Here is a 20873-nt window from a genome sequence, read left to right as displayed (position 1 = left end):
AGTTTTCCCACTGTGCTTCTGCTTCCACCTCTGCTTGCTCTTTGCGGTCTAGGCTGTGTTAACGTGGGAGCACTTTGTGACAACTGCTGATGTAAAAGGGGCTTAATAAATAAATGTGATGATTGATTGAGATGACAAGATATAAACAATGACGTTCAAAAGCATGGCAGCCTGCTACCTACCAACAAATACTTGTTAGATGTTGTTACACGTTTGTAAGCCTCTTAGTTCCACATTCTCCCTAATTGTGGGCTTTGGCTGGCTGGCATTCACTCTACACGATGGCTTAATCCCCATGTAAGCTAAATTAATTGCACCCTCCAGAAGAAGTTGACTGTCTTCCCAGTGAAGGACTTGGCACTATGGAGGAGCTACTACTGCCCACAGATGGCAAGGAAACACGATACAACAATAGTACGTATTCTCCAAGAGGAGACTCTGGGGGGAAACCCATGTACAAACGCGTCAAGACATTTTTACATGGGACTTTCGTCGTTGACTTGAAACAGTGGCTGAGGGAGTACCTGAAGCTCAACGGCTTGCTGACACTCTCGGTTTTTGCCGTGTTGGCCGGCTGTCTCCTGGGGTTCATGTTGAGAGGGAGCCATCTCTCTACCCAGGTACGTGGTTCTTTATCACAAAGTCGGACACATGTGCAAATGCTGCTTGATTAATTGAAGTGCCAGCCTGCCAGGTCCATGTGTCTCCCTTGGCAGTGTGTACATTTCTGTGTTTGACCATCTCTCACTCTTTTCGGATGAGGCGGATCCGTGAAAGTGTTCCACTTAAAACGCCCGATTGCATTGGAGAACATCAACCGGCAGACGTAATGGACCATTGAGAGAGGCTTCTAGTGCACGACACCCTCAGCAAATGATGGGACTGGAACCTGAAAAGTGGTGTACGTTAATTGTTATAGCAACAGAGAGCCAGTGCACAGCTAGAAGAGCAGCCCATGTAGCATGCATTCATCCCCCTGATTGAATACGTGGTTGTTAGGGAAGGAGTTAATGACCTCTACTCAGCAACGTGTTTCAGTCCCTGAGAGGAAATGAGAGGAAAGTTCTCCGCTGATGCAATTGTAGCACTTTCAACGCATTTTGTGGCAGAATAAATTCTATTCTAGGCCATTGATGGTGAACCGATTACTGGCTTCAGAAAAATAAATGCAAGCATATTGTTGGGGAGCAACAGTAGACACCTAGAGTTATAGGCCATCTATGGTGCTCATAAGGTAAAGAAGGATAGGTATCGTATGCCCACATCATCACGCCCTTCCTGTCCCCTTTTACATGAAAACAAAAGGAATGTGATGTTCAGAACAGTAGATAGTTGAGGTCAATCCAAGCTCAGTCCTGTCAGGAGAAGGGGATTATTTGATCTCAGACTGAGACTTGGCTTGCCAAAGCAAACATGGCCTAAAGTGTGCTCGATAATCACAGGTGTGTGAGGTGACGCATGACCCAAAGCTGATGTTTGTAAGTGAGCGGAGGTTTAACCTGAGGAAATTACTGTGGGAGTTACTACCAAGAACTACACTCAACAAAAATATAAACACAACATGTAAAGTGCTGGTCCCATGTGCTGAATAAAGTATCCCAGAAATGTTCTATACGCACAAAAAGCTTATTTATCTCACATTTTGTGGACAAATTTGTTTACTGTACATCCCTGTTAGTGAGCATTTTATCCTTTGTCAAGATAATCCATCCACCTGACAGGTGTGGTATATCAAGAAGCTGATTAAACTCCATGATCATTACACACATGCACCTTGTGCTGTGGACAATAAAAGGACACTAAAATGTGCAGTTTTGTCACACAACACAATGCCACAGATGTCTAAAGTTGAGGGAGCGTGCAATTGGTATGCTGACTGCAGGAATGTCCACCAGAGCTGTTGCCAGAGAACGCCATTTTTAAGAATGTCCAACCGGCCTTAAAACCGAAGACCACGTGTAACCACGCCAGCTCAGGACCTCCACATCCAGCTTCTTCACCTGCGGGATTGTCAGAGGGGGGAGGGGCTGTCTGTCTGTCTGTAATAAAGTTTATATTTTTGTTCAGTATAGTCATAGATGGCTCTGAGACCCATCAGTGCCATCCAAACATTTTAAACCACGTGATTTATAATTTTTATCAACACAAATGACTGATGTAAAGCAGTGTTGTGATATCTTGTAATAGAAAAGGTAATAGTCCATACCTATGAACCAGATTGAATCAACCAATATTATTCACAGTTATTTCTTTACGATTTTGAAAACCAAGAACAACCTTTCACCTTTTCACAAGGGGTGAATCTGAAAAGCCGTTTTCCTCAATTTCCCTTCTCAAAACATTGAAGGAGATGGAGCATTGGAGGAGAAGGAACATTCTCTGACCTCCTTTTGGTGGTTTGAGAAGGAATCTAGGAGAGAGGACACGAAGAATCAAGCAAAAGGCTTTTGACATTCACCCAAGTGTGTGCTGATGGGCACTTTTTTTCTAGAAGACAGGAATAATTGAAACAAAAATATCTGTCCAACTATTGTAACGGGTCTCCTGTGGAAAGAGACAAAGTTTTGGAATGTGTTTCAAGGTGGCCTTTTTTTCAACAATCATCCTCCTCGAATGTGTTCAGTCACCAGCTGCCACTGCTTTGGAGTGAGTGCTTCATCCCTACTTACATTAATTAACATGAATGTTTCTTCTGATTTCCCCTTCCAGGCTAAGATTTATTTTTCATTCCCTGGAGAACTTCTCATGAGAGTGCTCAAAATGCTGATCCTCCCCCTCATCACGTCCAGGTAAACATCTTTAATGTCAACTTCTTTCCAGTAATATGGTTGCATATTCAACCAGCAATAGAGTAATAAAAGTATAATTTGATCTTCACTGAGAATTCCTCTATTGTTGATTGAATATACTTCACACACCACAAAAAAGAGCCAGCCTCAAAAGTGACTTTTGAGAAAAGTGCAGAACCGCACTCAATGATAGTCGCTACCCCCTATAGACAGGTAATGATATCACATCTTCATTCAAGTTGAATGGGGGTAAAACATTACCACTAAACAAGACTTTAGAAACCAGATTTCAGTATATTCCATATGGTCGACATAACATGACAGGTTCCAGTTATATTACAACTGTCAGATAGTATATAGCCTCTAACCTAACCTAGATAGTATATAGCCTCTATATAGCCTATAACCAGATATTCCGGTTTTCAGGGGAAATGGAAACAAGGCGACGCTCCATTTTAACTCCTCCTCCACATTGACTGGATTGGTTGAACAGTGCAGAAGAGAACCTCCCCCCACAGTTTTTAATGTTCTTGTCAATACCAGTATGTAAGGGATCTAGTTTCAGGCATTTATTTTATGCCTGCTATGTTTGGTTAGGTAGTATAGGAAGTAGTGCTGACAACAAACACTTGAAAAGGTGTCCTTCTGCCACTTCAATAGAAATGTTCATTAGATCTCACTTAGATCCACATTCTCCTTAGTTTCCTTTAATCACTCACTAGAATGGAACCATATGTGATTACCAATTTAGGCACCTGAGCAATTATTGGGCCATTTTTATTGCATGTTTTCATTATTTCATCCTAACCAATCTTCTCTCTTTTTTTTCTCTCTCTAGTTTAATGTCAGGCCTGTCGTCTATGGAGTCCAAAGCCTGTTGTCGTGTGGGTGTTCTCACTGTGACCTACTACCTGTGGACCACCTTCATCGCGGTGGTGGTGGGTATCCTGCTGGTGATCATCATCAAGCCCGGGGTGGGCACTGAGATGGACAGCAACAGGCTAGGAGGAGGGCCCGTCATGACTTCTGCTGATGCCTTGCTAGATCTCATTAGGTGAGTGACCAATAACGAAAAACCAGAAGCCAAACTGAAGCGTGATTTCTACTTAAAATATCAAAGGGACGTAGAAGGCACTCATTCGTGGAATGGCCCTGCTACAGTGCATTTGGAAAGTATTCAGACCCCTTCTATTCTTATACATTTTGTTACATTCCAGCCTTATTCTAAAATTGATTAAATAAGAATACAATTCTCATCAATCTACACACCATACCCCATAATGACAAAGCAAAAACAGGTTTTAAGACATTTTTTCCAATTTATAAAATTTAAAAATAGAAATGTATTCAGACCTTTTGCTATGAGACTCGATATTGAGCTCAGTAGCATCCTGTTTCCATTGATCATCCTTGAGATGTTTCTACAACTTGATGGAAGTACACCTGTGTTAATATCAATTGATTGGACATCATTTGGAAAGGCACACACCTATATATAGGGTCCCACTGTTGACAGTGCATGTCAGAGCAAAAATCAAGCCATGAGGTCGAAGGAATTGTCCGTAGAGCTCCGAGACAGGATTGTGTCGAGGCACAGATCTGGTGAAGGGTAACAAAACATTTCTGCAGCATTGAAGGTACCCAAGAACACAGTGGCCTCCATCATTCCTAGATGGGAGAAGTTTGGAACCACCAAGACTCTTCCTAGAGCTGGCCACCCGGCCAAATTGAGCAATCGGGGGAGAAGGGCCTTGGTTAGGGAGGTGACCAAGAACCCGATGGTCACTCTGACAAAGCTCCAGAGTTCCTCTGTGGAGATGGGAGAACCTTCCAGAAGGACAACCACCTCTGCAGCGCTCCACCAACCAGGGACTGGTAGACTAGTCAGGATCGAGGGAAAGATGGACGGAGCAAAGGACAGAGGGATCCTTGATGAAAACCTGCACCAGAGCACACAGGACCTCAGACTGGGGTGAAGGTTCACCTTCTAACAGGACAACGACCCTAAGCACAGCTAAGACCACACAGGAGTGGCTTCGAGACAAGTCTCTGAATGTCCTTGAGTGGCCCAGCCAGAGCCCAGACTTGAACCTTTGCAGCAAAGCTCTCCTCCAACCTGATCGAGCTTGAGATGATCTGCAGAGAAGAATGGGAGAAACTCCCCAAATACAGGTGCGCCAATGTAAATGTGATATTTTTTATTTGTAATTTTATACATTTGCAAACAGTTCTGAAAACCTGTTTTTGCTTTCTTATTATGGAGTATTGTGTGTAGATTGATGAGGAAAACCAAACTATTTAATCCATTTTAGAATAAGGCTGTAACGTAGTCCTGCATTAGCGGACCAATGTATCCCTATGTAGCGAGGGCAAAAGTCACAGCACCCTCAACCCCAAACATCGTCCCCTTTATGGTAGAGTGGCCAGATGGAAGGCACTCCTCAGTCAGACTTCAGATATTGATTTCCAGAAAGTGCTTTCAGGAGTAAGTTGGATTTGTTACAGCAGTGTGTCTTGGATGAAGGGAGTTGAGACTAGATTTAGAAACTGGCAGTCCTGTGGCATGGCCCCATTCAGTGCTGGCGGCAAATCTAGCACCCACAACCAGACTGACAGTTTCTACAGTGAGCTCCACTGTATTGGGACAGTGACAATTGTGTTGTTGTTGTTTTGGCTCTGTACTCCAGCATTTGAAGTGATATAATGACTACAAGGTTAAAGAGAAAGACTGTCAGCTTTAATTTCAGCGTATTTTCATCCATATCGGGTAAACCGTTTAGAAACTACATAGTCCATTTTACTGTGCCAAAAGTATTGGGACAAATTCACTTACATGGATATTAGAGTAGTAAAAACTTAAGTATTTGGTCCCATATTCATAGCACGCAATGACTACGTCAAGCTTGTGACTCTGCAAATTTGTTAGATGCATTTGCCGTTCAGATTATTTTGTGCCCAATAGAAATTAATTGTCAATAATGTATTGTGTCATTTTGGAGTCACTTTTATTGTAAATAATAATTTAATATGTTTCTTAAACACTTCTACATTCATGTGGATGCTACCACGATTACTGATAATCCAGAATGAATCATGAATAATGATGAGTGCAAAAGTTAGAGGGCATAAATGCCGCTCATTTCTATTAGGAACAAAATGATCTGAAACACAATCAAAACGGATAGCAAATGGATCCAAGTTGGTAGAGTCACAAGCTTGATGTAGTCATTGCGTGCTAGGATTATGGGACCAAATACTAAACTTTTGACTAATTTAATACACATATAAGTCAATTTGTCCCAGACATTTGGTACTCTAAAACGAGGGGGGCTATGTACAAAAAGTGCTGTTCACCTGATAATGATGAAAATGTCACCAAAAAAACTGGGAGCTGCGTTATTGGCTTTCACTGTAATACAAGACATGCTGAAGTCCAAGGCTATACCTTAAAGTGAGATCTATTGTTTGGGTGTTAATCAAAATGTTTATTTTCCTCACTAAAATTAAGAACTTCAGTGGACATTCCAGTACAAATACCTACTTCTGGTAATTATTCAATTAAAAAATGTAAATGAATACAAATAAATAAATATGATAAAGACATGTAACTTGGTCATGTAAATTCAAAGCTAAATTCAACTATCTCAGGAGGTTGGGACGCACACACACACACAATCCAGTTAACTGACAGGGGTGATGAACGTTTTTTTAGTTGTCCAAAAGGGATGATTTACAGATGAACCTAGTCATGAACAGCGGGGCTACAAAGGATCTTCGTGGAGGATTGCTTCACCGGCACACGTCAGGAGGGCTTCTGGCTCGTGCCTGTCTGAAAGTACTTCCCTCTTTTAAGGGCCCTCGCAGGAGTCGTCTGCCCTCTTCATTCACTTATTAACTCGACCTCTGACACTGCAGAGTAAAGAGAGGAATAGAGGAGAGCCAGAGTAAAAACTGATAACGTAGGGGGCAAATTGCCTCTACTGTGTTCACTGATATAAAACGAAGACACTTCACAAGTTCTTCATTTCTTTGCAGATGTCACGTTCTGACCTTAGTTCCTTTGTTTTGTTTTTGTTTTAGTATGGTCAGGGCGTGAGTTGGGGTGGGCAGTCTATGTTTGTTTTTCTATGTTGGTTTTTGTGTTCGGCTTAGTATGGTTCTCAATCAGAGGCCGGTGTCGTTAGTTGTCTCTGATTGAGAATCATACGTAGGTAGCCTTTTTCCACCTGGGTTTCGTGGGTGTTTATTTTCTGTTCAGTGTTTTTTCCAGCACCATTCAGGACTATTTGTTTGTCGTTTCATTTATTGTTTCAGTGTTCAATTACTTTATTTATGAATATGGACACTTACCTCCTTCCACCTATGACAACGCTCGTTACAGCAGAGGCATAGTAATTGTTTGGCCCATGCAAATACTTTAAACCTTAAAATACTTCAATTCATAAAATATGTTTTGTATTGTCAAAAAGCTGCACTTTATGCAGACATGCATCAAAAGGTGTGTTCATCACTTCTATACATTCTGTGGAATACACATCAATGATTAGACTGCAGGGGACCACTTTCCTTTGCATGGCTCACAAATGACAAATGGCTCACAAATTACTGTGACAATAGCCTCGCTACTTTTATAGCCTTGCTACTTTTATAGCCTGTCTTTTTACTGTTGTTTAATTCTTTACCTACCTATTGTTCACCTAACACCTTTTTTTGCACTATTGGTTAGAGCCTGCATGTATGCATTTTACTGTAAGGTCTACCACACCTGTTCTATTCAGCGCACGCGACAAATAAACTGATTTGATTTGATTCAAAAGGTTGAAAAAGCATGTTATTCATGATCATACTTATCAAGTTGAAATTATTATGATTCCCTCTTATACGGTAATAATTACACTTGACCTTACAAATACCGATCAGGAATGAATGGCCATGCGTTTTACCCTGTCTGTATGCACCAACATATCAACATGCTAAGCTAAATCATAACATCATCTTTTTACAGGAATATGGTTCCTTCCAATCTTATTGAGGCGACATTTCAACAGGTAACACCAGACCAATGCTAATGTACAGTATGACACATTAGAGAGTGACTTCAGAAAGTATTCACACCCCTTGACTTTTTCCACATTTTGTTGTGCTACAGCCTGAATTTTAAATATATGAAATTAAGATTTTGTGTCACCATACCCCATAATGTCAAAGTGGAATTATGTTTTTAGACATTTTTACAAATTCATTCAAAATGAAAAGTTGAAATGTCTTTAGTCAATAAGTAATTCAATCCCTTTGTTAATAGAGCAATACAACCGACATGTACATGATTGTGAGAGTCTCACCTTTCCACAGAGTGTGTTAGTGTGTATCCCAAACTGTTCGTACGCTGCACACAGAAGTAAGCAGAAGAGGCTGGACCAACATCAGATGAGTCCCGTGACTCTTGTGGGGGTCGTAGAGCAAAACAGAAAACACCCACCACCGTGTTCGTGAGTTTGTTGGCCAAACAGTTCGGACGCTACAGACTTTAAGTGAGAAAACAGGTTTTAGGGAAGTATCATGGTCTGACAAACACCATAGATGTGGAAGGGTGATATCGGCAGATGCGATGGATTGAGCCCATGTCAGATATCGATAGTTTAAACAGACGGATTTTGATGGCGAATTTTGAATCAGGTTAATTAGGTTTCCGCGGGGACGTGGAAATTGTACGCTAACTGTTAACATGAATTTTGGATGATTACCTCGTCTCTGTACCCCAAACATAAAATGATCTGTAAGGTCCCTCAGTTGAGCAGTGAATTTCAAACACAGATACAACTACAAAGACCAGGGAGGTTTTCCAATGCTTCGCAAAAAAGGGCACCTATAGGTAGATAGGTAAAAAATGTAATAAAAAGCAGCCATTGAATATCACTTTGAGTATGGTGAAGTTGTTAATTACACTTTGGGTGGTGCATCAATAAACCCAATCACTACAAAGATACAGGTGTTTTTCCTAACTCAGTTGCCGGTAAGGAAGGAAACTTTTAATGGCTGTGATGGGAGAAAACTGAGGATGGGTCAACAACATTGTAGTTACTCCACAATGCTAACCCAAATGACAGTGTGAAAAGAAGGAAGCCTCCACAAAATAACAAATATTCCAAAACATGCATCCTATTTGTAATAAGGCACTAAAGTAAAACTGCAAAAAATGTGGCAAAGAAATTAACTTTATATCCTGAAAATAAAGCGTTATGTTTTGGGAAAATCCAACAATACACATCACTGAGTGCCACTCTTCATATTTTCAAGCATGGAGGTGGCTGCATCATGTTATGGATATGCTTGTAATCGGCAAGGACTAGGGAGATTTTTAAGATAAAAAGAAACTGAATAGAGCTAAGCGCAGGCAAAATTCTAGAGGAAAAGCTTTTTCAGTGTGCTTTCCAACAGACACTGATAGACAAATTCACCTTTCAGCAGGTCAATAACCTAAAATACAAGGTCAAATATACATAGGAGTTACTTACCAAGACGTCATTGAATGTTCTTGAGTGGCCTAGTTACAGTTTTGACTTAAATCGGCTTGAAAGCCTATGGCAAGACTTGAAAATGGCAGTCTAGCAATGATCAACAACCAACTTGACAGAGCTTGAATAATTATTGAAAGAATAATTTGCAAATATTGTACAATTTAGGTGTGCAAAGCTCTTAGAGACTTACCTCTCAAAGACTCAAAGCTGTAATCGCTGCAATATGTGATTCTAACATGTATTGACTCAGGGGTGTGAATACTTATGTAAATGAGATATTTCTGTATTTCATTTTCAATAAATTTGCAAACATTTCTAAAAACTGGTTTTCACTTTGTTATGGGGTATTGTGTAGATGGGTGAGATTTTTTATTAATTTAATCCATTTTGAATTCAAGTTGTAACACAAGAAAATGTGCAACACGTCAAGGGGTATGAATACTTTATATAGGCACTGTACCATTGTTTATTTAATCATATGCCAGACATAGAAGACCTTCCATTGGTAGTGATTAACAAGTCAAGACAAATCCCTACAGCTCATGGGTATTGTACTTTAAATCACCTTCCTCATCTGCAATGTTCTTATTGATCCAGTACAAAACAGATCTGGTCCGTATCCTGAAAGTCCCCAGAGTCACAGTACAGCCCAACTTTGTGTACATCATGCCTGACGATAGTGGCCCCACTGGTCGGACGGTGTTCCTGGAGCTCACTCCACCCCCTGAGATTCACTACAAGACCAGAGCTGGCAGCAGCCAACAGATGAATGTGCTGGGGATTGTCATCTTCTCTGCCACCATGGGTAAAGACAGATTATCTTCCGTTTTCTTTTATCTTTTCTTTTTTCTTTTTTTCTGTATCAATGCTACAGTTGAAGTCGGAAGCTTACATACACCTTAGCCAACTACATTTAAACTCAGTTTTTCACAATTCCTGACATTTAATCCTAGTAAAAATTCCCTGTCTTAGGTCAGTTAGGATCACCACTTTATTTTAAGAATATGAACATGTCAGAATAATAGTAGAGAGAATGATTTATTTCAGCTTTTATTTCTTTAATCACATTCCCAGTGGGTCAGAAGTTTACGCACACTCAATTAGTATTTGTTAGCATTGCCTTTAAATTGTTTAACTTGGGTCAAATGTTTTGGGTAGCCTTCCACAAGCTTCCCACAATAAGTTGGGTGAATTTTGGCCCATTCCTCCTGACAGAGCTGGTGTAACTGAGTCAGGTTTGTAGGCCTCCTTGCTCGCACACGCTTTTTCAGTTTTGGCCACAAATCTTCTATAAGATTGAGATCAGGGCTTTGTGATGGCCACTCCAGTACCTTGACTGTGTTGTCCTTAAGTCATTTTACCACAACTTTGGAAGTATGATTGGGGTCATTGTCCATTTGGAAGACCCATTTGCGACCAAGCTTTAACTTCCTGATTGATGTCTTGAGATGTTGCTTCAATATATCCACATAATTTTACTTCCTCATGATGCCATTTATTTTGTGAAGTTCACCAGTCCCTCCTACAGCAAAGCGCCCCCACAACATGATGCTGCCACCCCCATGCTTCACGGTTGGGATGGTGTTCTTTGGCTTGCAAGCCTCCCCCTTTTTCCTCCAAACATAATGATGGTCATTATGACCAAACAGTTCTATTTTTGTTTCATCAGACTAGAGGATATTTCTCCAAAAAGTAAGATCTTTGTCCCCATGTGCTGTTGCAAACTGTAGTCTGGCTTTTTTATGGCGGTTTTGGAGCAGTGGCTTCTTCCTTGCTGAGTGGCCTTTCAGGTTTTGTCGAATTAGGACTCGTTTTACTGTGGATATAGATACTTTTGTACCTGTTTCCTCCAGCATCTTCACAAGGTCCTTTGCTGTTGTTCTGGGATTGATTTGCACTTTTCGCACCAAATTACGTTCATCTCCAGGAGACAGAACGCGTCTCCTTCCTGAGCGGTATGACAGCTGCGTGGTCCCATGGTGTTTATAATTGCGTACTATTGTTTGTACAGATGAACGTGGTACCTTCAGGCATTTGGAAATTGCTCCCAAGGATGAACCAGACTTGTGGAGGTCTACAATTGTTTTTCTGAGATCTTGGCTGATTTCTTTTGATTTCCCCATGAAGCAAAGAGGCACTGAGTTTGAAGGTAGGCCTTGAAAAACAACACCTCCAATTGACTCAAATTATGTCAATTAGCCTATCAGAAGCTTCTAAAGCCATGACATCATTTTCTGGAATTTTACAAGTTGTTTAAAGGCACAGTCAACTTAGTGTATGTGAACTTCTGACCCACTGGAATTGTGATACAGTGAATTTATAAGTGAAATAATCTGTCTGTAAACAATTGTTGGAAAAATGACTTGTGTCATGCACAAAGTAGATGTCCTAACCGACTTCCAAAGCTATAGTTTGTTAACAAGAAATTTGTAGAGTGGTTGAAAAACTAGTTTTAATGACTCCAACCTAAGTGTATGTAAACGTCCGACTTCAACTGTATATGTATCCATCTCTATCTAAATCATTTTAATTTGGCTTTTTTAGGGCTGTTACTGGGGAAAATAGGCGAGAGAGGAGCACCACTAGTTCACTTGTGTCAGTGTATCAACGAATGTGTCATGAAAATCATCAACACTGCTGTTTGGTAAGTGGGGGACGAGCTTTATCAATAGTTTACATTATCATGGTTCCACTGGCTCAGTGGGTTAGAGAATGGCAACATCAGGTTTGTGGATGTGATGTCCATTCAGTGTGACTTTCTGAGGTTACGACCTGTACACGGGCATGTGGTGAGAATGGGGTCATTGTCTTGTGGTCAAGCTTTGGTGGAGAAGTCAGGCGACGATCTTGCTTCGTTCCACCCAGCAGCGAACTGCACATGCCAAGGATTAGTCAAGCAGGAGTAGCTCATCCTGTGCTCAGGGTCAACAGTGACTTATCCCAGGGGCCTCTGGCACCACTAGGACAGTGACTGCCCCCTCTCATTGAAGCAACAGCGGTTCAAGGCCGACCGTGGTACTGTAGGCATTGTTTGCAGAAAACAGGATCCCCCATTATAGTGACTAGGTAAAATGACAATCTTTGGGGTCAATCTTTGGTTAAAATCGAATACAACCATGGAACCAATAATTGATAATTTAGTTGCTAATGGCAGCTTGCAGTACCCCAGTCGGCCTTCAACTTGAGTAACTCAATGAGAGGGGAAAAGCACTAAAGCTAGCCTGCAACGTCACTTATTGGACTATTTCAAACTGTGCCGTCACTAGTTACCCCAGCCACAAAGTCTGAATTATGGTTAAACCCTGCCTATTTCTAAAATGTATCTTCTTAAAATCTGATTTGAAACCTAACCTTAACCACAATGTTTAACCCTAACCTTAAATTAGAACTATTAAGCAACAAAATAAATCATGACTTTTATGATATAGCCCGTTTTTACTTTGTGGCTGTGGTAACTAGAGGCAACAATATTATTTCTCCATGAGACGCCATCTTAACCAATTTCATTTGGCTTAAATGCGCTATTGAGTCTTCACATAAGAGTGAATGGTGTCATGTGATCAATGGCTTTGTCCATTTTTATATATGTATATATATATATGTGTGTATACAGTCATTAGGCACATTGCATGCAGCTCAGGTTTACCTGAAACTGGCCCGGCCATATTGTACGATGTCACTTACCACAGAGGTTCTGCTGATATAAGACCGACCTCAAAGCCTTGAATGGCTCTTGGCTCTGACATGTTTTTAGCGGCAGGAATAAACTCACGTGAGACAACAGGGCAATTTTTTTTTTTTTTTGTGAATATAGTTTTGAGATTTGGTCAATACATAGCATCATGTAAATTACAATTTCTTTATTTTTATTCTGTTTTACTGGGTGGAAACCGCTCATTAGGAAAAGCACATTTGACCTATAGGTACAGTGCCTTGCGAAAGTATTCGGCCCCCTTGAACTTTGCGACCTTTTGCCACATTTCAGGCTTCAAACATAAAGATATAAAACTGTATTTTTTTGTGAAGAATCAACAACAAGTGGGACACAATCATGAAGTGGAACGACATTTATTGGATATTTCAAACTTTTTTAACAAATCAAAAACTGAAAAATTGGGCGTGCAAAATTATTCAGCCCCTTTACTTTCAGTGCAGCAAACTCTCTCCAGAAGTTCAGTGAGGATCTCTGAATGATCCAATGTTGACCTAAATGACTAATGATGATAAATACAATCCACCTGTGTGTAATCAAGTCTCCGTATAAATGCACCTGCACTGTGATAGTCTCAGAGGTCTGTTAAAAGCGCAGAGAGCATCATGAAGAACAAGGAACACACCAGGCAGGTCCGAGATACTGTTGTGAAGAAGTTTAAAGCCGGATTTGGATACAAAAAGATTTCCCAAGCTTTAAACATCCCAAGGAGCACTGTGCAAGCGATAATATTGAAATGGAAGGAGTATCAGACCACTGTAAATCTACCAAGACCTGGCCGTCCCTCTAAACTTTCAGCTCATACAAGGAGAAGACTGATCAGAGATGCAGCCAAGAGGCCCATGATCACTCTGGATGAACTGCAGAGATCTACAGCTGAGGTGGGAGACTCTGTCCATAGGACAACAATCAGTCGTATATTGCACAAATCTGGCCTTTATGGAAGAGTGGCAAGAAGAAAGCCATTTCTTAAAGATATCCATAAAAAGTGTCGGTTAAAGTTTGCCACAAGCCACCTGGGAGACACACCAAACGTGGAAGAAGGTGCTCTGGTCAGATGAAACCAAAATTGAACTTTTTGGCAACAATGCAAAACGTTATGTTTGGCGTAAAAGCAACACACCATCCCCACTGTCAAACATGGTGGTGGCAGCATCATGGTTTGGGCCTGCTTTTCTTCAGTAGGGACAGGGAAGATGGTTAAAATTGATGGGAAGATGGATGGAGCCAAATACAGGACCATTCTGGAAGAAAACCTGATGGAGTCTGCAAAAGACCTGAGACTGGGATGGAGATTTGTCTTCCAACGAGACAATGATCCAAAACATAAAGCAAAATCTACAATGGAATGGTTCAAAAATAAACATATCCAGGTGTTAGAATGGCCAAGTCAAAGTCCAGACCTGAATCCAATCGAGAATCTGTGGAAAGAACTGAAAACGGCTGTTCACAAATGCTCTCCATCCAACCTCACTGAGCTCGAGCTGTTTTGCAAGGAGGAATGGGAAAACATTTCAGTCTCTCGATGTGCAAAACTGATAGAGACATACCCCAAGCGACTTACAGCTGTAATCGCAGCAAAAGGTGGCGCTACAAAGTATTAACTTAAGGGGGCTGAATAATTTTGCACGCCCAATTTTTCAGTTTTTGATTTGTTAAAAAAGTTTGAAATATCCAATAAATGTCGTTCCACTTCATGATTGTGTCCCACTTGTTGTTGATTCTTCACAAAAAAATACAGTTTTATATCTTTATGTTTGAAGCCTGAAATGTGGCAAAAGGTCGCAAAGTTCAAGGGGGCCGAATACTTTCGCAAGGCACTGTAACTGCCAAAATAATGGAAACACTTGAGTAAATGAGGGATACAAAGTATATTGAAAGCAGGTGCTTCCACACAGGTGTGGTTTCTGAGTTAATTAACCAGTTAACATCCCTTAATGTTTAGGGTGTATAAAAGGTATAAAAATGCTGTTTTGTCCATCATGGCTATGACCCCATAGGATGACAGTGCCCCCATCCCCAGGCCACGAGTGGTCACTGAATGGTTTGATGAGCATTTAAACGATATTAACCATATGCCATGGCCACCTCCATCACCAGCTCTTAACCCAATTGAACCCTTATGGGAGATTCTTTAATAGTGCCTGAGATATCCTTTTCCACCACCATCAACAAAACACCAAATGATAGAATTTCTTGTGGAAGAATGGTGTTACATCTGTCCAATAGAATCTATGCTAAGGTGCATTGAAGCTATTCTGGCTCATGTTGGCCCAACGCCCTATTAAGACACTTTATGTTGGGATTTTCTTTATTTTGGCAGTTACATGTAGGTTGTATAGAAAGTCTTTGGAGGTGTTTCTTGAACAACAGTGAAACACAGTTCTTCCCTTTTAAATTTACGGACAGGTATTTTCCATTTGGGATCATATTCCTCGTAGCTGGAAAAATCCTGGACATGCAAGACCCATCTACTCTTGGAAAGAAGCTGGGCTGGTACACTATCACTGTTCTGGCTGGGCTTTTTGTCCACGGCCTCATCCTCCTCCCCTTCTTCTACCTCATCCTGACTCGGAAAAACCCTTTCACTTTCATCAGAGGCCTGCTTCAAGCCTTGGTCATAGCACTGGCCACCTCCTCAAGGTCTGTCTGTGTCCTATTTTCTCATTAAACAATGATCTTTTTCACTGTCCTGGAGGTTGCTGCAGTGTTCAGGCTGCAGTGTGCAACCAACAACCTGGGTTGGGGTCAATTCCTTTCTTAATTCAGTCAGTTCAGCAGGAAGTGAATTGACATTAAACTCATGTTGAATCAGAAATGTACTTTTTTCAATTTGTGAATCGAATTTCAGTTCACCCCCTGATTTGAAATTAAAGTGACCCCCCCCCCCCCATTCAGCTGAGTCATATAACACCTGATTCATTTGATTCAGGTGTGTTAGTGTGGGGTTGGGACAAAAGCTTGCAAACACTGTGGCCCTCCAGGAACAGGTGTAAAGAACACTGTCCCAGAGGGTTCCTTATAAACATTGTAATGTTTGATTGATCATCTCCAGTTTCAAACACTTTCTTTGGAACTCTTAAAACTTACTCAAATGCATCTGCATCATGTTGCTATTGATCCACACTATGGTGTTTCGAGGCGAACAGTCAAGCACAGAAATGTATTAAGAGAATAATAGCCTAAATGTACAACAACAACAAAATAGCATGAAAGCTGATTGCTGTAATTAATAAGTAGTGTAAACGAAACTATTCCAAATGGAGGAAAACAAGCAATAATATATCCAGAGGATATCAGTTAGAATGGTCCCTTAACTCAACTCTCTCTCTCTCTTAAGTTCTGCCACTCTGCCCATTACTATGAAGTGTTTGCTGGAGAACTGCAATGTGGATCGGCAGATAGCACGCTTCGTGCTGCCGGTAGGCGCCACCATTAACATGGACGGAACAGCTCTTTACGAGGCCGTGGCGGCCATCTTTATCGCCCAGGTCAACGATTATGAGCTGGACTTTAGCCAGCTGGTCACCATTAGGTATGTATGTGGTTTCAAATCACTCCAATTCGCATGTAAACTTTCTCATAAAGCTACCCAGTCCATATACTGGGGGGAACTTTGAGTCCTAACTCAAAAGCAGTAACCGGTCGGTGTAGTCTGCCATGACAGTCTTGGTTTCTGGGTGCCAGGATTATAACCATTTCACAAAAAGTAACATCCTGATATGACCTGTTTCACACAACTACATGGGAATGTCACTGTACAAAGTTAATGTGATGTTTTTCATGATGAGATTTGGTCACTGTTTTTGAACTTTTTAAAGAGTATAGCTCATATCATATTAACCATGGCAGGACAATATTGTAATGCACCTTCTTAGCTGAGTAATTGATTGTGTTGGTCTCTGTTCAAAGTATAACAGCTACAGCTGCCAGCATAGGTGCTGCTGGGATCCCCCAGGCCGGCCTCGTCACCATGGTGATTGTGCTGACATCAGTGGGTCTGCCACCTGATGACATCACTCTCATTGTGTCCATCGACTGGGTACTGTAAGTTCACTATGACAACAATTAGTCATATTCAATATCTACATAGTGGAACATATACCATACCACATGTTAATAGTGACTGAAACGACAGAACATTTTATGGTTAAAAAGTGAATTCATTCATATGTCAAAGGAAATCTTAAATTGTTTCTGCATTCAAGAAGCAAACGTTTTTTGGTTGGAGTGAGAGGCTGACTTCTAGAGCTTTTGTATTCCCTGTCCTCTCAGGGACAGATTCCGAACCATGATCAACGTGCTGGGAGACGCCCTGGCAGTAGGAATCATCGGCCACTTATGTCAGAAAGACTTTCCTCGCAGACCTACTGGCAAGGTAGGCAGCTGTCCCTGTCTGCAACCACATCACTAGCTGCAACCACATCATAACAATTGAGTTATAGTCCTAAGCAAACTGTTTTCTTGTGAGGTATCAGAGGCCCTGCACATAATAATGATTGTCTTAAACTGATTAAATGTGTCTGCCAGCCAGGGTTACACATTTAACAATCTGAAATCAATATGTCATGTGAATCTAGACCTCAATGTCTGCACAGTTTGTCACTTATTACAGAGATACTGATCAGTGTGTGTGTGTGTGTGTGTGTGTGTGTGTGTGTGTTCCTCCCTAGTCACAACCTTCATATGGCACACAGAACTCTCACAACATGCAGAACAGTGTGCCTATGACCGCGCTGCCTCTGCACAAGCAGGACTGCTGCTATGATGTGTTGGGGGCCACAGTCAATGAGAGGCCTACCATCTACTACAACATCTGTCAAGTTTAACTCCTGAAAAGACATTAACCTCAAATGACGGACAACTTTGGTGCACTTTTCCCCTACTCGTGCCATGAAACGGTACTGAAAGAACCTGCTCCTGCTGTCCCCTATCCAGTCTTTTTGTGACAGAACTTTTTGTGACTGAACATTTTCGCTTTGTCGGTGACACTGTAATGGACAAATCAGTGTTTTCCACAAATACCTTTTATTAAAAAAAAATAATAATTAAACAGTGATGAGTTAGGAATCGGCCAAATGTACTACTACGATCTTGTCTATGTGGTATTGACTCTTGCTATTAACTCGAGTCGTCCAACGTGCTGTGGATTCACTGGATGTTTTTTTCTCACTGTTCCTCACCATGGTCTCTATGGTCCATGTGACAGTCATAATAACAGCATGCAGGTATGCATTTTGAACAACTTGTTTGGCTTGATTTTATTTTTTTGCATACAAAGGAAGTAGGTCTACTGTCGGGTCATACTGGACATTCTGGGTCAATGGCAATAAACTAATTTCACTCAACTTCGTCTTCTATTTAATGCGCCTAACATTTATTGGCAGTTTCAACAATCTAAAGGGAAAGTACAGGGGGGGAAATTTGTTTAATTCAAAACACGTCGTCTGATTATCTTTTTTTTTATATGTGACCCTGCTTTTCTTGTATTCAAAAACCTAAATGTAATGTTGCCTTAAATAAAAAATGTCACTTGTCCGCAAGATTAAGTCATTTATCTACACAGACACCAACCATTTTGTTTTCCAATGCACACAGACAAACTACCATACCATTCTTCCCTCAATCATAGCAACATAGTACTCAAGGAATTACGTTGTTTCTTCAGATTCATTTATTGTAGTTATTTGAAAAATTATTTGTTTGTTTTAAGTTGCTTGATTTCTGGTGTATCTATATGTTGTAATCAAATGCAACGTAATGGATGTGAGTTCCTTTCAGTGATTAATCCAGTTAGTTAGGACATGAGGAAGCCATGAGTATGAAGCCCTTGGACGGCATGCACACGCATGTGCCTCCGGTGTTAGTGAGAGATTAAGTCACGGTGAAGACTTGGACAAAGAAGAAGGATTACGGGGGAGGGTCTTTTGGCTTTAAGTGCTTGAGATTACAGTGCTTGAGTTTACAGTGCCTTTGTCATCCACAAGGACATTGCTGACCTACTAGCCATTTGTGTATGAAAGATAAACTTGTTGTAAATGGCATGCTTTTGACTGGTTTGCAAATCTTGCTTGGTTATCTAATAAGGCTGAGGGTTGCCTAAAACTGTCTCAGATTGACCTATCATGTAGGCATAAAACCTTCCCTCCTACTTTTTTAATTTGTTTTATTTCCCCTTGTAACGGTTGTCGTCTTCCTCTTCTGAGGAGGAGTAGGAAATATCGGACCAATATGCAGCGAGGTACGTGTTCATAATTACTTTAATAGAACACTGAAAAATACTAAAACAACGTGAACGAACGAAACTGAAACAGTTCTGTCTGGTACAGATACGAAACAGAAAACAACTACCCACAAATCATAGTGGGAACACAGGCTACCTAAGTATGGTTCTCAATCAGAGACAACGATTGACAGCTGCCTCTGATTGAGAACCATACCAGGCCAAAAGCAGAAATACAAAACATAGAACAAAAACATAGAATGCCCACCCCAACTCAAGCCCTGACCAAACTAAAATAGAGACATAAAAAAGGAACTAAGGTCAGGACGTGACACCCCTTTATTTAACCAGGTAGGCCAGTTGAGAACAAGTTCTCATTTACAGCTGCGACCTGGCCAAGATAAAGCAAAGCAGTGCGACAAAAACAACAACACATGGGATAAACATACGTACAGTCAATAACACAATGGAAAATCTGTATGCAGTGTGTGCAAATGAAACTCTGGATCGTTCCATTTCATTTCAGCAAGCCATGACACTCACCATCTCAGATCGTTCTGAAATTGTTTCTGTAGTTAGAAACAGATAAGCATTTCTTCAAAATTATTTTGTTGAAAAGCAATTTAAACTCTGAGAAAATAATCTAATTGATTGCACCCAAATTTGCCATTTGAATTGATATGATTCATATAATATTCATACCCAACATACCCAAATACCTCATACCCCTGCGCATTGTACTGGTACTCCCTGATTGTACCTCCATTCTTGTGTACTTTATTCCTCGTGTTATTATTTGTCTTTTTAGTATTATTTTATAGTTGATTAGGGCTCGTAAGCAAGCATTTCACAGTAAAGTCTACACCTGTTGTATTTGCCGCATGTGATTAATAAAGTTTGATTTGAACCTAACAACACAACAATGGCTCAGATGTGTAAATGGTGAAAAGCCACCCATGGACTCCCCATACCCCACACCAAACTTACCCCAAAGGTCAGTATACAGTATCAGTTCTCTATGTTTGACAAGTAGTATGAAGCTGCGGTTAGGAGTATTGTTTATTCATACTATGTCATGTATTCTCAGTGAATTTGGGGATGTTTTTGTTCCCCTGTTCAGAGAAGTTAGTCTTTGAAGTCGCTTGCATTTTCTTCTATAAATGAGTGTTATCCACATTGCTGGTGTCCTGTGTTTATTAAATGGACCCTTTTGCAACTGAGTAGAAAGCCCAATAGCTTTTGCGCATGATGAAAATAAAGGATACTGCCATCCTTTCAATTCAAGCCTGTCCTCAATGAAACCACCAATGGGGAGTGGTCGGGCTCACTTGGACATTCCATTGGCCCAGCTACAAATCGTTTTAAAAACCTGTTCTAGCTGTGTGTGTACAATCAAATGCATTTATAAAGCCCTTCTTACATCAGCTGATGTCACAAAGTGCTGTACTGTACAGAAACCCAGCCTAAAACACCAAACAGCAAGCAATGCTGTATAAATCGCTTTAAAAATTGGTGCTTCTATCACCAAAGTTACAATCCAAAAACATATCTGCCCCACAACATGGAATTCTATCGCTAAGCTTCCAACATTCTAATGTCAATGTGGGTGAGTTACAATGAACAGTTGTTTA

The 20873-nt window shown here is 40.8% G+C and overlaps 1 protein-coding gene across 3 annotated transcripts; it reads left to right on the top strand.

Moving 5' to 3' along the window:
• The first annotated feature begins 328 nt into the window (after positions 1-328).
• Positions 329-18562, top strand: LOC110524108 (excitatory amino acid transporter 5-like). 3 transcript variants are annotated; one of them, XM_021603456.3, is made up of 11 exons: positions 329-620; positions 2710-2789; positions 3628-3843; positions 7795-7837; positions 9905-10112; positions 11852-11951; positions 15429-15662; positions 16360-16554; positions 16932-17061; positions 17295-17397; positions 17693-18562. In XM_021603456.3, exons 1-11 carry the CDS (start codon positions 363-365, stop codon positions 17785-17787), a joined length of 1662 nt encoding a protein of 553 aa, XP_021459131.3. In that variant the 5' UTR covers positions 329-362; the 3' UTR covers positions 17788-18562. The 3 variants fall into 3 exon arrangements, with proteins under 3 accessions (XP_021459131.3, XP_021459130.3, XP_021459132.3); XM_021603455.3 differs by having other exon boundaries at positions 16932-17066; XM_021603457.3 differs by lacking the exons at positions 329-620; positions 2710-2789 and adding an exon at positions 3287-3426 and having other exon boundaries at positions 16932-17066.
• The last annotated feature ends 2311 nt before the right edge of the window (positions 18563-20873 follow it).

Source organism: Oncorhynchus mykiss, chromosome 5, assembly GCF_057628025.1.
Source record: "Oncorhynchus mykiss isolate SJ-2025 chromosome 5, ASM5762802v1, whole genome shotgun sequence".
Lineage (NCBI taxonomy): Eukaryota > Metazoa > Chordata > Actinopteri > Salmoniformes > Salmonidae > Oncorhynchus > Oncorhynchus mykiss.
This window is presented reverse-complemented; position numbering and strand designations above follow the sequence as displayed.

Excerpts from the sequence above, each read along its gene's own strand:
- LOC110524108 (XM_021603455.3), top strand. The coding sequence starts at position 363 with ATGGAGGAGCTACTACTGCCCACAGATGGCAAGGAAACACGATACAAC. Across the intron at positions 17,067-17,294 it reads GTGTCCATCGACTGGGTACT|GGACAGATTCCGAACCATGA; the intron begins GTAAGTTCACTA and ends CTGTCCTCTCAG. Across the intron at positions 17,398-17,692 it reads CTCGCAGACCTACTGGCAAG|TCACAACCTTCATATGGCAC; the intron begins GTAGGCAGCTGT and ends GTTCCTCCCTAG.